The following is a 14,787-nucleotide window of genomic DNA, read 5'->3' on the forward strand; positions in this document are numbered from 1 at the left end:
TGATGTTGCATGTTTATATCCGACAAGATTAGCTGCATTTAATATAACAGACATCATGCATCAGATAATATGAGGATGATATATTTGATACTATCAATGTCATCAGAGGTTTTCACCAAGCAGTCATTTGAAGGAAGAACCAGCATAATTTCACCACAGGACCAATATCTCAGGCTGGCCAGAACTAGAACTTTGGACCAGAATTCCAACCAGCACTTCCCATTCTAGAAAGGACTCAAAGTCCATCCAGGACTGGATTCTGGTGACTGTCTGAGCCCCTGAGGCTTTGGATGGGCATCAAGCCTTCCTCTGGGTCCTACTCTGTCTGTCTGGGTTCTGACTTCTGGGTCTCTCTGGATATCTTCACTGTGATAGTGAGTTTGGGCATGCAGCCACCTCTTGGCAGCAGAGAACAAATCTTTCCTTTGTCAAGCCTCTTCAGGTTGGGCCTTTCTAAGTTCTGGAGCAGATGGTAGGGAGGCCACCACTTGTGTCTACTTTTTTCCTGAAGTCTCAGAGATAAAAATTCTCAGCTTCTGATTTTTACACCTTAGGTTCACAATTGACAGCATTCTTTGGCAATTTTTTTTAAAGTAAGTAATTTCAAAACAAGTTTGAAAAACACAATCCTTGCAAATATTTCTCTCTCATTCCCCAAGAATATGCCTGTTCTGCCAAAATGTTCTTCTTTGATGCGACTAGTTTATATGAAAACCCTGCATACCTGGGCTGGCGGCTCCAGGACCTGTGCCCAAAGATCTGCTTAGCAGTCTTCTCCATGCCAGGCTGAGCTGCAAGGGGGGCTGGAGCAGGAAGCTGGGTGACACCACAAGCTGGTCCTTCACCAGGCGGACACTGCTCCATCCTTCCTACACAGTTTGATGAATATGAATTACTTGGATCTTATCCCAAGCTTCTAAGGGTTGACTCTTTAAATTTCTATTATCAGAATCTCCCTGGTATGAAATGCTCAAATGAAAACATTCCACAGAGAAGCACACATTACACTTTGCATCAAATCACACTCCTGGGCCCACATTGCTGGCATGATCCTGCTAAAAGGCGACATTTTGGTAGTGATTCTCTATGAGGGTACTATCACATCTTGCTGACTATGATTCAGACAGGGCTTTTTTCTAGGAGAAAAGGCCTAGTTTTTTTTCCCCATAGAGGTGATCCAGCAGTGGTGCTGAGAACAGGGAGTCCTGTTGGGAAGGAGATATCCTTGAAGTATCAAACTTAGTGAGTTGCCGTCCCTTCCTATCATTCAGGTGGACTGAGCACAGCCAGTGAGCTTGGGAATCTTGTGAACACTGTGCAAACCTTATTATTGAGCCAGTCACTATGTTTTGTAATGTTTTGCTACTGATTCTGTCTCTTCTATGCAGTTGAGCGTCTTCAAGGGCATGGACCCTGTGACTTTTTCTAGGTCTCTATGGTCCTGTCCAAAGTCTACCTTATAACATTGTTGACCCTGACCTCAGTCTGTGTTTTAACCTCAGACTTGCTGTGAGTTCTCTGTGCCTGTAAGATGGGAACTTCTCCTCTCTGGGCTACATCCACCTGTATAGTGGGTACAGGTCAGTTTGCACTGAGACAGATGCTTATAACATCAGAGAATGCAGGCCTGATTCCCCCCACCAGGCTAAGAACCATCAAGAGAAAATACCAATGGCTTCAGTTAGGAGAGTGACAAGACACAAATATTCTCTGGAGCGCAATGGAAGCATCCAAAGCCAACAAGAAACAAATCCTGAAGAGACACCCTTGGAAAATTAGCTCACATTTAGAATGCAAGGGATTTCTAGAGGACCTGGATGCTCCTCGTGCATTGAGAGTACCCTTAACCAGTCCTCAAACCTAGCCCAACACCCTACACCAAAAGCCTATAAGAAGGGCAGGTGTGCTTATCTCTAGTCACAAAAATGATTCATCTCAGTATCCTTCGTACAAATAGATCTATCTTTAAAAGAAAAGGTATAAGTATATGAAAAGTCAAGACAAAACACACTCTTGGAGGGTAACTACTAATCCAAATTAAACTATACCTAACTCAGATGTTAATAGTATCAGACAAGGAGTTTAAGAGGATTATGGTTGAATTGAATTCTGTAATGGAAATGATAGACAACACAAAGGAATGGATGGGTAGTTTGAGTAGAGATGAAAGCTGTAAGAAAAAGTAACATGGAAATACTATAAATAAGAGTGTAAGTAGCAGAGAATCTTGGTGCTTTGGTAGACTTGTCAGTCATCGGTAGATCACTCAGAGCCAAGGGAAGAGTCAGTGAACTTGAAGGGAGTGAAAAGAAGTTACCCAAACTGAAACACAAAGGGCATGCAATTGATCCTCCATCAAAGGAAAAAACAAAAAAGGGACATTCAGGAGATCTGGGATGGTATCAAATGGTCTGATGTATATGCACTTGGAATCCCCAAAAGAGAAAGAAAATGAGGTTGAAGAAATTAAAAAAAAAAAAGTCAAAATTTTTTTCAAAATTACTGACAAGACACCAAACCCTAGACCTTAGGTCATATAGCAGCAAAAAGAGCAAATACAAACAAAATCTATACCTAATCATTTGATAAAACCAAAGACAAAGAGAAAATTCTGTAGGCATCCAGAGGAACAACACATGAGCTCCAAGACACAGGGCTAACAGTGCAGGAGACCCTTGTTGGCATTTGGTGTGGTCATTTGTCCATTTTCATGGACCCATGTTTTGGTGTCCTATCTAAAAGCCAAACCCAGCTTTATGAAAATCCCTTGGGTATTTTCATAATAGAATGAAGACTCTACTTTCCTATACATGTCGGTCGACTAAGTCACATAGTTAAAAGCATTGCTCAGGTCGTCTGTTACCTGTGCTGATTTTCTGCTTATCCTATCAGTTACTGAGAGGGAGGGTCGAAGGCCAGCGTCAGCAGTATTACTGTGAGCATGTCTGTTTCTAGAACCTTTCAGTTTCTACCACTTCCACCTCTTACAGATTGAAACTCTGTGCATGCATACTTGCATCTTGGCTGATCAACCATGTTATCTTTATATGTTTTTTCTTATCTCTGGTAATAGTCCTTGTGATGCCTTCCACACCTAAAATTAATATAGATTCTTCAGCTCTTTTTCTGTTGGCATTTCCATGGCAATTTTGTCTGCATTTTCTTACCTTTAGTCTACTTGTGTTTTTAGATTTAAGTGGGTTTCTTGTACACAGCACAACTTGACAACATCTGTCTATTAACTGGCGTGTGTAGACCGTTTGTTCATTATCACTTTGGTGGAATTGAAGTGCATCGTCTTGCTCTTTTCTATTTGTTTAATCTGTTCTTTGTTTTCTTCCTCTTCTTCTGCTTCCCATCTTACTAGTTAAACATTTTGTCTCAGATGTTTAACCTTATGAGACAAGTTACAGTTGGCTTATAGTTTATACGTCTTTATAAATAAAATATTTATGCTGAGGTTATAGCTCAGTGATGGAGTAAGTACTTGGCATTTGCATAGCTCAGGGTTCAATCTGCAGCACCAAAACCCAAAACATTTGTTGTTCTGTGTGTTCACACTACACCCAGAGTCTCCAGGACACGTTGTAATGAATCCATACCTGCTTTCAGATGAAATCATACTGCTTTCCATACAGCACACAGCCCATGCAACCTTATATTCCCAGATCTTCCCTCCCATATGCTATGATTTTTGTCACATATTTTATTTTTACTTTTGCTGTAAAATACAATGCATTGTTATTATTTTACTTTAGACAGTCATCCATTTTTTCAGAGCAATTATAACTCTGAAAAGTGGATTTTATCCTTCCTTACATATTCCTATTTTAGCATTCTTCATACTTCTATGTGTTCATTCACATTTCTGATACCCTACTCCTTCTACCTAAGGGAATTTATTATTCATATACTAAGTATACTGGTATATTATTTATGTACTACATTAGTCAGCAATTCCCTCAACCTTTGTCTGAAAAAAGTCTTTATTTCATCTTTATCTCTGATGATTTGGTTTTTGGCCTTGCCTTTCACAATCAGCCTATGGTCCTTAGAAGCAAGTCACGTCTTTCTTGCGTGCACTGAGCTAGGCAGTGACACAGAGTGCTCTGGGCCTGAGTTCGAGTTCATTCCCTTCACCAGCTGTGATCCCTGTGAGCCTCACCTGGACCTCAGTTTCCTCATCCATACTACAGGGACAAAATCCCACACATAGAGCATTTGGAGAGTTCAGTGGGTGTAAGTCGATGTAAATTTTTGAAAACAATGCTGGGTATACAATAAGCACTTAATACATGGTAGTTATCATTCCCTTTTATTTGTTATTTGGCAAAAAAGGTAAAATAAGTACTGTTTGAGTACCTACGGTGCCTTAGACACAGTGTACTTTGACAAATAAAATAATATGTGCAGAGTTTGGTCAGAATACAATAGATTTTTTTGCTTATTTTCATGGAATTTCCACATTTACTGTGAATTTTTGGTAAGTGTGCTGATTCTATAGTGATTTTTCTTTGTGAGATAGTGACACTTCTCTCAGGCTGCAAGAAGGGTCACGAGGGAGCCTTGCAATACTCAGTCTCCCATTTGCAGACTGATGGGTCAACATGCTACCAAGCCAGGGGATGACTGGAACAGACTAAATTCCTGCTGCTTTTCTAAGTAGAAAGTGAGGTAAATTATGTGTCTTACAAGATCCCCATGGAGACATCTTTACATCTGGTGAGCCCTCTCTTGTCTCTTTTTTTCTTGAGTAATGTACTTGCATGGTGTAACTTGACAGTAAAAATATTAACCTCTGAAGGGAACTTTCCCAAGATGACACTTACAAGCCATCTTACACATGCTCACAGATTAACGTGACACAAGTTGTCTGTTCTCAATCTCCATGTCCCTGTTCCCTGCTCTTCTTATATTAGGATTGATAGCATTTAGTTTTTGATAGTCCTCTTGGGGCTCAGGGAGCCCTGAAGGTATAATTTGGATGAATAATGAGAGTCTGACTGATTTTTATCTTGTCATATCTTCCTGCCATCTCCCAGTGTTCCTTTCCTTCAACACACCTGTGCTTACTCTGTCACCTCATATGAGGAATCTCAGTTCCTAGTCAAAGGGTCACACTGACCACTGGGGACTCAAGATCATACATCTATCAGCTTTGTGTCCCAATAATTCCTTTGCTTTTTCTCTGGGTCTGTTTCTTCTTGTGACCCATGAAACAGCTTTCATCTTTATTAATGTCATTGACAAGGGAACCTTGTCTATGTCATCCCCCCCTCCTTACCCAGACACACACTGCTTGTGGCGGCACAGGAAAGAACGAATCCCAGAAGAAACACTTGTGACATAGTCATGTAGTCATGTATTCATTGAAGACCTTGTGTAACAGTGAAGAGGAGAGAGCTCTACGTCCTCAAGAAAGTTATCTTCTAGTAGGCGGAACAGAGCTATCTGAGAGGGGTAATTATTTGGAGTCTAACAGAGCAATCTGGAACAATTTATATAGCATAAGTCATGTAATACAAGCAATAAGAAGCCTAGGTAGTGTGATAAATAGAGCACTGTCATGAATATATTGCACACAATAGCACACTCAGTAAATGAGCTAGAGGAACAGTGTAACACAGTTGGACAGTGGCCAGCTAAGGGGGCAGGAAGTTTAACTTAGACATGACTAAAGGAATACCTTCTTAGGAGTGGCACTTGAGGTACAGTACTATACCTTACCATGCTTTTGACAGCAAATAAAAACAAACAAAAACAATGCACGTGGCTCAAAATGGCTTTAAAAACAAAGAAAATCACTTGATGAGTGTCAAAGTCAGGTGGCTCCAGGTGGGGTGGCCCAGAGGCCCCTTCAGGTCATCACGGATTTAGGTTCCTTGTCTTTCTGTCCTTTCCAGCTAGCAGTGTTAGCCTGGCCCCAGCCAGCTCCCACAGAGTTCTTGGATTCCAGCCACAGTTCCTGTCATTTCCCATATGACAACATTGGGGGTGGGGGTGAACACTACTTCCTGTGTGTCTCTTTGATTAAGGAACCTATCCCAGAGTCCCTGGCAGGCTTCTCACACCTCATTGGGCAGAGTCATATCATGTATCCTTCCTTAACCAATCACTGGCAAGGAGAATGAGCTTCTAATGACTGGACTGGAGAGGCTTGGGTTGGTTGGAGGAGAGTGGATTTTCAGAAAGCCTTGTTAACAGTAGAAAAGAAGGATGTGTAGTACGTGTTGGGCAGAGTGGCTGCTGTGTGGTTGGATGGCCAGTAGGAAACTGGTTATGGATGCCTCAGATCTGAAAGGCACAAGATTGCAGTCCTGGAAAGATCATGGAAGGGTCTGGGGACAGGGCCAGGCTGAGGAGAGGTCAAGGGGGAGATGAAGCCCTGTGAGGAGGCACCTGTGCCAGGCTGGGAGGGCCTGAGGAAGCAGATCCTAGTCGTTAGGGCTCGGAAAGCCTCATTCGGATTTTATCAGGTGTGGCATGAAGTCCCTGGAGAGGGCTGCGGTGTGAGGGCATAGGGCAGAGCCCTGGACCAGGAGTCAACAGGGCCAGCTGGCATTGCTACACACATGCAATGCCTTGGGCAAATGGCATTCCCTTTTTGTACCCTGCACTTAGCAAAATGAGAATTGTGATATCACTTCACAGAGTTATTGTGGGGCTTATTGCATGGAGACATGAGAAAGACGGTCAGAGCAATAAGGTGCTATAGCTGTTGGCTACAGTTAAGTCACAATACTTGAAGTAGTCATAAAGTCACTATAAACTTAATTATACCACACTGAATCATTGCTGCTAGCATACACACACACACACGCGCGCACACACACACACACATCATAGACTTTAATCTTAATTCCTATATTCAACCCATTTTCTTTACCAAACAGAAATAACAATTTAGAGGTGTTAAGTAGCTTTCTTGAATCCATGCCACTACTAGGTGCCAGAACAGAGATTCAAACCCTGTCCCACTGGCAGGAACATTCTGAGCTGTACTCTGCTGTCTCTTACCCTGGTTGTGCTGTGGTCTTCCCTGTCTGAGAGCTGAGCTAAGACAGAGCATTCGTGCCCTTGTCCACCTCACCTGGGGATGTCTGCATCAAGCAGGTGACTCAAAGATTTTACTTCACTGTGCATTTTCACCAGTGGTCATAAAAAACCCTTTGTGCATTGATTTGGGGGTGACAAATAAGTTTTGGGGAGTGGGTGAGTTTGCATATTATAGAATCTGTAAGTCAAGAAGGCCAACCGTAGTGAGTGACCCATGGGGTGCAGAGTGTAGGTGTGGGCACGTCTGCTGTGTCACCGCACACCTCGGTGTTAGGGTTCTATACTGTTAGTTTTATTGAGCTCTTCTAATTGTGTTACGTAAGCATGGGGGACACCCCCACAGAGAATCGTACCCTAGGAGGAAGGGCTCAAATGAGAGGCAACACACAGAGCTAAGACCTCACACTCTTACATTTTCAGTTTGTTTTTTCCCATCCTCCACTCCTGAAAGACAGGGCAGGTTTAAGTCTGCATGCGCTCTGAAAGTGCGCAGAGAGTCACTGCATTGTGATTTCGTTTCTTACAACAGGAAAGGTCTCATGGCTTCAAAGCTGATGTGTTCCTCGCAGTAGGACGCGAGCCAGACTGATTTGAAGTGTGTGTGTGTGTGTGTGTGTATGAATGGACAAGGAAGTGTCAGGATTTCCCACAAATGCAGGAGCGTTGTGGTCTCATTCTTGGAGGTAGGATTGGGAAAGTCCTAGAAAGGTGATCACTACCAGAGCCAGGGAGAAGATGCAGGCAGAACTCCCAACTGTGTCCCCTGCAGCCTTCTTACTGGTAGGGCAGCTCGTTCTCTGGGGGTGTGGCGGGAGCTTTGCATGCCACAGATGGGGTAAACTGACTCCAGGGGAGGTCGTGAGTCTTCTGAACTTCAGCATCTCCCAGTGCAGTGCTCCCGTGAGAAGGGAGGGATTCTCCCTCATGGGCTTCCACTGCCTTGCTAGGAGTCTAAAGGGATGGCAGTAGGCTCGGCACCATTAGCATCACGGGATTAAAAATAGGAACATGGTCCTCCCCTCCATTTCTGCTCTAAATGGAAATCTCGTTGTGATTGTTCTCTTTACAATGTGGGGCACAATAAAGCAGATATAAGTCCATTGAACGTGCCCTGAAAGATAGCTGATTTCCTCAGCTCATGGCTTTTCTTCTCCCCTTTTAAAAAGTAAAGCAAAGAGAAAGATGGGAAAGTGCATTCTTTTTCCTTAAGTTTGAAAAGTTAAAGAGATGCTCTTTTCAGCTCCCATTGGAAATTATAGGGCTGAGTGACATTAGCTCCCAGTCCCCCTGACATCTGTTGAAGTGGTATTATTTTAATTGTATAAATTTATGGGGAACTGTGTGATAATTCAACACTTGTATATAGTGTGTAACGATCAAATCAGAGTAGCCACCATTTCCATCTTCTTAAATACTTCAAAGGAATAGATGCATAATAATTGTACTTGCTTATGGGGTAGGCTGTGATGTTTCAGTACAATCAGGGTAATTAATCCTTCTATCTTCTTATCATTACTTGGTGATTAGAGCCTTCAAGTTCCTCTTTTGTGACTCTGTTGTGAACCAATGGTTCATTTTGTGTCTTCTACTCCTGGTGTGGTCTTTGCTCCCTCCTTCCCCTCTCTTCACATACACAAAAGTGCATTTTCTCAACGACCCAGGAGAGAAAGTCAACAGTGTGTATTTGCTTATCCAGAAAAAGTGCAGTTGTCTAATACTTAATCTGTCAGTGGCTGAATTAAAGTGGGTAACTCCAAGTGCTAAGTCAAAGGACCATAATGAAATGCTACATCCTTTCCTCCACGCTGCAAAACTGTAGCCTAATGGGCCAACAATAATTACACCCATGTTTCTAGTGCATTTCATGAGTACTTTGCCTACTGGGACTTTAATTTAGTACAAAGCTTTCTTGATTTTCCAGAGATCCTCTTTATGGATTGAATAAAGTATTTTTTCTTAGTAACATAAAAACCTTTTGTACATCTTCCAGTGTGGTGCACGAGTGAAACAGATGCACCTGGGGTTTGGTTAGTGGTAGTTTGAGTGCATAAAAAGGTAAGATAAAGAACAAAATACACTCACAAAAGGCAACAGAGGTTATATAACGCCGTTAAATTATGTTTATGGTTTTACTTGCTAGTATTTTGCAACATAAAATGGCTTTCCTGGAGTCTATTTATCAGCATTTGTCACTAATTAGTGCCTACAAATTACTTTTTGTACAAGTCTTGCTCTTCTGGGTGTCTTGGTGTGCAATAAATCAGAACTGTGGCAGTTCGTGAACTTTTGCTGCTATCAGGTTTTGCTCATGCATTTCCTGCTGATGCAAGGTTCTCGCTTTCTCCCTCCAAGGTTTCCAACAACTGTGATTCCATCTTCGTGAACGGGAAAGAAATGAAGAGCAAAGTGGACACAATAGTGAACTTCACCCACCAGCATTTCACTTCCCAGGTAGAGGTCACCGTCTGGGCACCCCGACTTCCCCTGCAGATTGAGATCTCTGACACGGAGCTGAGCCCGATCAAGGGCTGGAGGACCCCAGTGGCCTCCAACAGGAGGTGAGGAGCTGGAGGCAGGACTGTGGGTTTGATGCTCCTGAGGTCCAGATATTTGCTGTAGGCAAACTGGCCCCAGGGAGGCTACAGTGGTCTGGGGTTGGGGTTCTGATGAGTCTTTCTTGGGCACTTTGATGTGAGGAAAATGATAATGAAGACAACAGCAATAATTATACTGGTAGTATTAACCATCTCACAGAGCGGTTGCTGGGATTCAGTAAGATGATGCAAGGTGTAAGTGCCTTGCCATGGGGAAAAAGGAACCCTCTTACACTGTTGGTGGGAATGTAAACTAGTGCAACCACTCTGGAAAAAAATTTGGAGGCTTCTTAAAAAGCTAAACATTGATCTACCATTTGATCCAGCAGTACCACTCTTGGGGATATACCCAAAAGACTGTGACACAGGTTACTCCAGAGGCACCTGCACACCCATGTTTATTGCAGCACTATTCACAATAGCCAAGTTATGGAAACAGCCAAGATGTCCCACCACTGACGAATGGATTAAGAAAATGTGGTATCTAAACACAATGGAATTTTATGCAGCCATGAAGAAGAATGAAATGTTATCATTCGCTGGAAAATGGATGGAATTGGAGAACATCATTCTGAGTGAGGTTAGCCTGGCCCAAAAGACCAAAACTCGTATGTTCTCCCTCATATGTGGACATTAGATCAAGGGCAAACACAACAATGGGATTGGACTTTGAGCACAAGATAAAGCAAGAGCACACAAGGGAGATATGAGGATAGGTATGACACCTAAAAACTAGATAGCATTTGTTGCCCTCAATGCAGAGAAACTAAAGCAGATACCTTAAAAGCAACTGAGGCCAATAGGAGAAGGGGACCAGGAACTAGAGAAAAGGTTAGATCAAAAAGAATTAACCTAGAAGGTAACACCCACGCACAGGAAATCAATGTGAGTCAATGCCCTGTATAGCTACCCTTATCTCAACCAGCAAAAACCCTTGTCCCTTCCTATTATTGCTTATACTCTCTCTACAACAAAATTAGAGATAAGGGCAAAATAGTTTCTGCCGGGTAGCAAGGGGTAAGGGGAGGTAAGGGAGGGAGGGGGTGTGGGTGGTAAGGGAGGGGGTGGGGGGAAGGGGGGAGAAATGACCCAAACATTGTATGCACATATGAATAAAATAAAAATTAAAAAAAAAGAAGTGCCTTGCCTAAGACTTGGCTTTTAGGGTGTTTCCTACCTCCATTTTGCTACCGTTCCTTCTTATGTTACTCATTCTCAGTTCTTCTGTCTGTAGATGTCAGCCATCCTTCCTGGAGAACAGTACAGTGAGCTCGGGAATGAGGCTGCCTGATTTTATTTTTGGTGATACTGGAGTTGAACTCAGGGCTTTGTGCTTACTAGGTAGACGCTCTATTATTTGAGCTTTGCTTTCAGCCCTTTTTGTTCTGGGTATTTTGGAGATAGGGTCTTGCTTTTTGCCCAGGTCAGCCTGGACTGTGATCTTCCTATTTTACCCTTTCTTCCATTACTGAGATAACAGGTATATACTATCATGCTCAACTTTTTTGTTTGTTTGTTTTATCCCATTGAGTTGATGTCTCTTGAGCATTTTTGCCTGTGGCTGGCCTGGAACCACAACCCTCCTGATTCACTCTCCCAAGTAGCTAGGATTACAGGTGTGAGCCACCAGCACCCAGGCAGAGGCTGCCTGATTTTTTTTAACCCTGTTTTTTTCCCTCTTATACTGTATGACCTTATAGATTACCCATTCTTCAGTTTCTCTATCTAAAAGTTGGGAATAATAATATTCCTGAAATGATGCAAACTGCAGTAGACTGAATTCTAAAGAGGCTGTCCCCTCCTGGATTCCCATCTGAGCAGCCCCAGAATGAACACCAGCTGTGAATAGGGGGCCTCAATCCTTCAACTGTAGGAACTGAGCCTAGCAGTATCCCCAGATCTGAGCAAGCATGGCCGATTTCTTGACTTCAGCCTTCTGATTGCCTCTGCAGAGAGCTCGGTTGAGCTTGGCGGGACTGTCGACCTGCAGAATCCTGAGTGAATTTATGGGTGGTGCTTCAGACCGTGGAAAAGAGTCACGGATGTGATTACCTTGTGTTGGGGTGCTAATGTAATACACGCCTGTTATGTGAGTGTGCCTTTTAGAATCAGGTAGTGGTTGGAGGCTGGAAGTATTTTGAGTAGTGGAATGAAAAAGCTGAGGTGACCTCGGTTAGATGGTTAAGAGAAGCATGGATGGTGAGGAGGCTCAGATGGGTGCCAAATGCACAAAGGAGCATTGTAGGGAAATCCTAAATCAGTTGACAGGGAACTGGAAGCACTGTGAAACGTGAAGGTCCCAGGCAGGCAGTACTTCCCTGTAGGCCCTGTGTCTGCCTCCTTCCACCTCATCTAGTGAAGTGCACTGGTCCCTTTGGGCAAAGCTGATAGGGGTGGGCTTGAAGCCCCCATAGTGTCTAGGAAACAAAACAGCCCAGAAGACCACTGATGGATGGTCTCTAAACCTAAATTATCATTAGAGCCAAAGCCCACAAAAGTGGGTCGGGACTTGTGTGCCGAACAGAGCAGATTTAATTAAAATAGATTTTAGTGAGACCCATGGTTTTTTTTTATCACAATATCCAAAATGTGTAGACTACTACTGATTGCTTTTTTGCTTCTTTTGGGTGGTATTTGCATTAAAGCCAGAGTCTGGTCCCTGCTAGGCAGGCACCATAGAAATTCAATTAAAAATCATGAGTTACATTAAGAAAAAAAAGCTTTCATAAGGAATTACATATAGTCTTGAAGCCAATGAAAAGGCAGACAATCTCAGCAAGGAAATATAATTTGTAAAAAAAAATGGAACCAGATGTAAATTATATAACTGAAAAATAATAGTAACTGGAAAACCTCTCCATGAATGGGCTCAGTGGTATCCAGGAATACTCTCTGGGGATGGCAGAGGATAAAATCAGTGGGCTTGGGACACACAAAAGAATTTATTCAGTCTGAATAACAGAGAAAATATACTGGGGGAAAATAAATGAGTGTCAGGGACTCGTGGGACTGTAACAGAAGATCCAAAATTCCTGTCATTAGAATCCAGGGAGAGGAGAAAGAATGAAGAGCTGAAGTAGCATAGAAGAAACAATGGCTAAAAATGTCCCCAATTTGGCTAATGACATAAATGTACACATTCAAAAAATGTGTGTGCAGGAAACTGCAAAAATGATACACCTAAAGAAATCCACATCAAGACTCATCATAGTTCAGCTTCTGAAATCCAAAGGCCAAGGAAGGGTCCAGAGAGGAGTGACACCAGTTTCAACCAGGTGAGGGTGAATGTCTCACCTGCAGCCTGAGGATGGGGCATGTTGAATTTCAAGAGCTGAAAGAAAAGAACCGTCAGCCTGGAATCTATATTTGGCAAAAATCACCCTCCAAGAATGAAGGGGAAATGAAGCCATTCTTCCATGAAGAAAAACGTAGACAATTTGCTTCCAGGAGACCTGCCTTTAAAGAATAACAAACTGAGGCCAATAGGAAAAGGGGAACAGGTACTAGAGAAAAGGTTAGATCAAAAAGAATTAACCTAGAAGGTAACACCCACGCACAGGAAATCAATGTGAGTCAATGCCCTGTATAGCTACCCTTATCTCAACCAGTAAAAACCCTTGTCCCTTCCTGTTATTGCTTATACTCTCTCTACAACAAAATTAGAAATAAGGGCAAAATAGTTTCTGCTGGGTATTGGGGGGGGAGAGGGAGGGGGCGGAGAGGGTGGTAAGGGAGGGGGTGGGGGCAGGGGGGAGAAATGAACCAAGCCTTGTATGCACATATGAATAATAAAAGAAAAAGGAAAAAAAATAAAGTAAAATACATGCAAATAAAAAAAGAATAACAAGTGGTACTTGTAAAAAACAAATGAAAATGACAACCAGAGAGCACGCAGAACTTCATCTTTCTGAGCTGGGTATATCTTGGCTAACCTGATAGTCTCCAGTTCCATCCATTTTCTTACAAATGACACAGTTTCATTCTTCTTTATGGTTGAATAAGGCTCCCTTGTATATATCTACCACATTTTCTTTATCCAATCACTGTTCATGAATTTCTTAAATCACATTTGGTGGTTAGAAAAAATCATGACACCATCTGAAGTGCTACTAAAAGCACTTAGATAAGATCCTTAAAGGATTACAATTTTTGATGTGAAGGACGGGCCTAGTTGGAACTAAGGTATCTACACTCCGACTGACACAACTTTGGTGTCCTTAGGGCGTGCATTTTATGCAGGTAAGGATGCTACATTGCACACCTATACATGCAATGAGTCCTTGCAAGACTGGTGAAATGTGACTAAGCTCTTTAGGTGCCAAAACCAACTTCCTACTTTCCATATTGTCCTGTGTTATGAAGATGCTAATTGATGACAGCTGAGTAGAGTTCATGGGATTTCCCTGTGCTTAAACAAAATCTGCAGATGCCAGGTGCAGTGGCTTACAACCTGTAATGAAAGCTACTTGGGAGGCTGAGATTGGTAGAATCACAGTTGAAGGCCAGTTGGGCAAAAAGTTTGGAAGACCTCCATCTCAAAGGAAAAAAGGTGGGTGTGGTGGCAAGTGCCAGTCACCTCAGTGATGGCAGAAAGCTTAAAGCAGGAGGATTGTGATCCAGGCCAGCCTGTGCAAAAAGTGAGATCCTGTCTCCAAAATAAAAGAGCAAAAAGGGCAGGGGACGACTTGGCTCATGCATGGAGGGCCTGCCTAGCTAAGCATGAAGCTCTTGAGTTCAAACCCCAGTATCATCAAAAAGAAAAAAAATCTTTAGGTGAATTTGTAATTATTTCAGAGTTAAAAAAAAGAATAGGATACAATCTGTCCTAAGAGGACGGATCATTTTGTTTCAATAATACAGCACTTCTAAATATTTCACATATTTGCTGACAACTTTTATGATACTGTCACTTCTTAATGAAACCTTAAAGATGTTTCATAATGGTATTGTCTCAATTTTATCAATTTAATTAAGGGGAACTTCATATCACTAGAAAAAATGAACAAGTTGTACCATTTATCACAAGATAAATTTTAATCTGAAGATGAATAAAAGGACAACAGAACAGTTTATTAAAGTCTGAGTAGATCTTGTGTCTCCCTGTGTGGTGCGCCTTACTGACTAATGGAGACTAGCA

At 42.4% G+C, this 14,787-nt stretch overlaps 1 protein-coding gene across 1 annotated transcript in view; it reads left to right on the forward strand.

The window, feature by feature from the left end:
* Tmem132b (transmembrane protein 132B) overlaps positions 1-14,787 on the forward strand; it is a 318,583-nt gene that overhangs the window by 293,608 nt on the left and 10,188 nt on the right. Inside the window, exon 6 of the mRNA XM_074061397.1 lies at positions 9,409-9,614. Within this exon, the coding sequence (XP_073917498.1) occupies positions 9,409-9,614 (206 nt within the window). The remainder of the gene's footprint in view (positions 1-9,408; positions 9,615-14,787) is intronic.

Source organism: Castor canadensis, chromosome 18 (genome assembly GCF_047511655.1).
Source record: "Castor canadensis chromosome 18, mCasCan1.hap1v2, whole genome shotgun sequence".
NCBI classification, from domain to species: domain Eukaryota; kingdom Metazoa; phylum Chordata; class Mammalia; order Rodentia; family Castoridae; genus Castor; species Castor canadensis.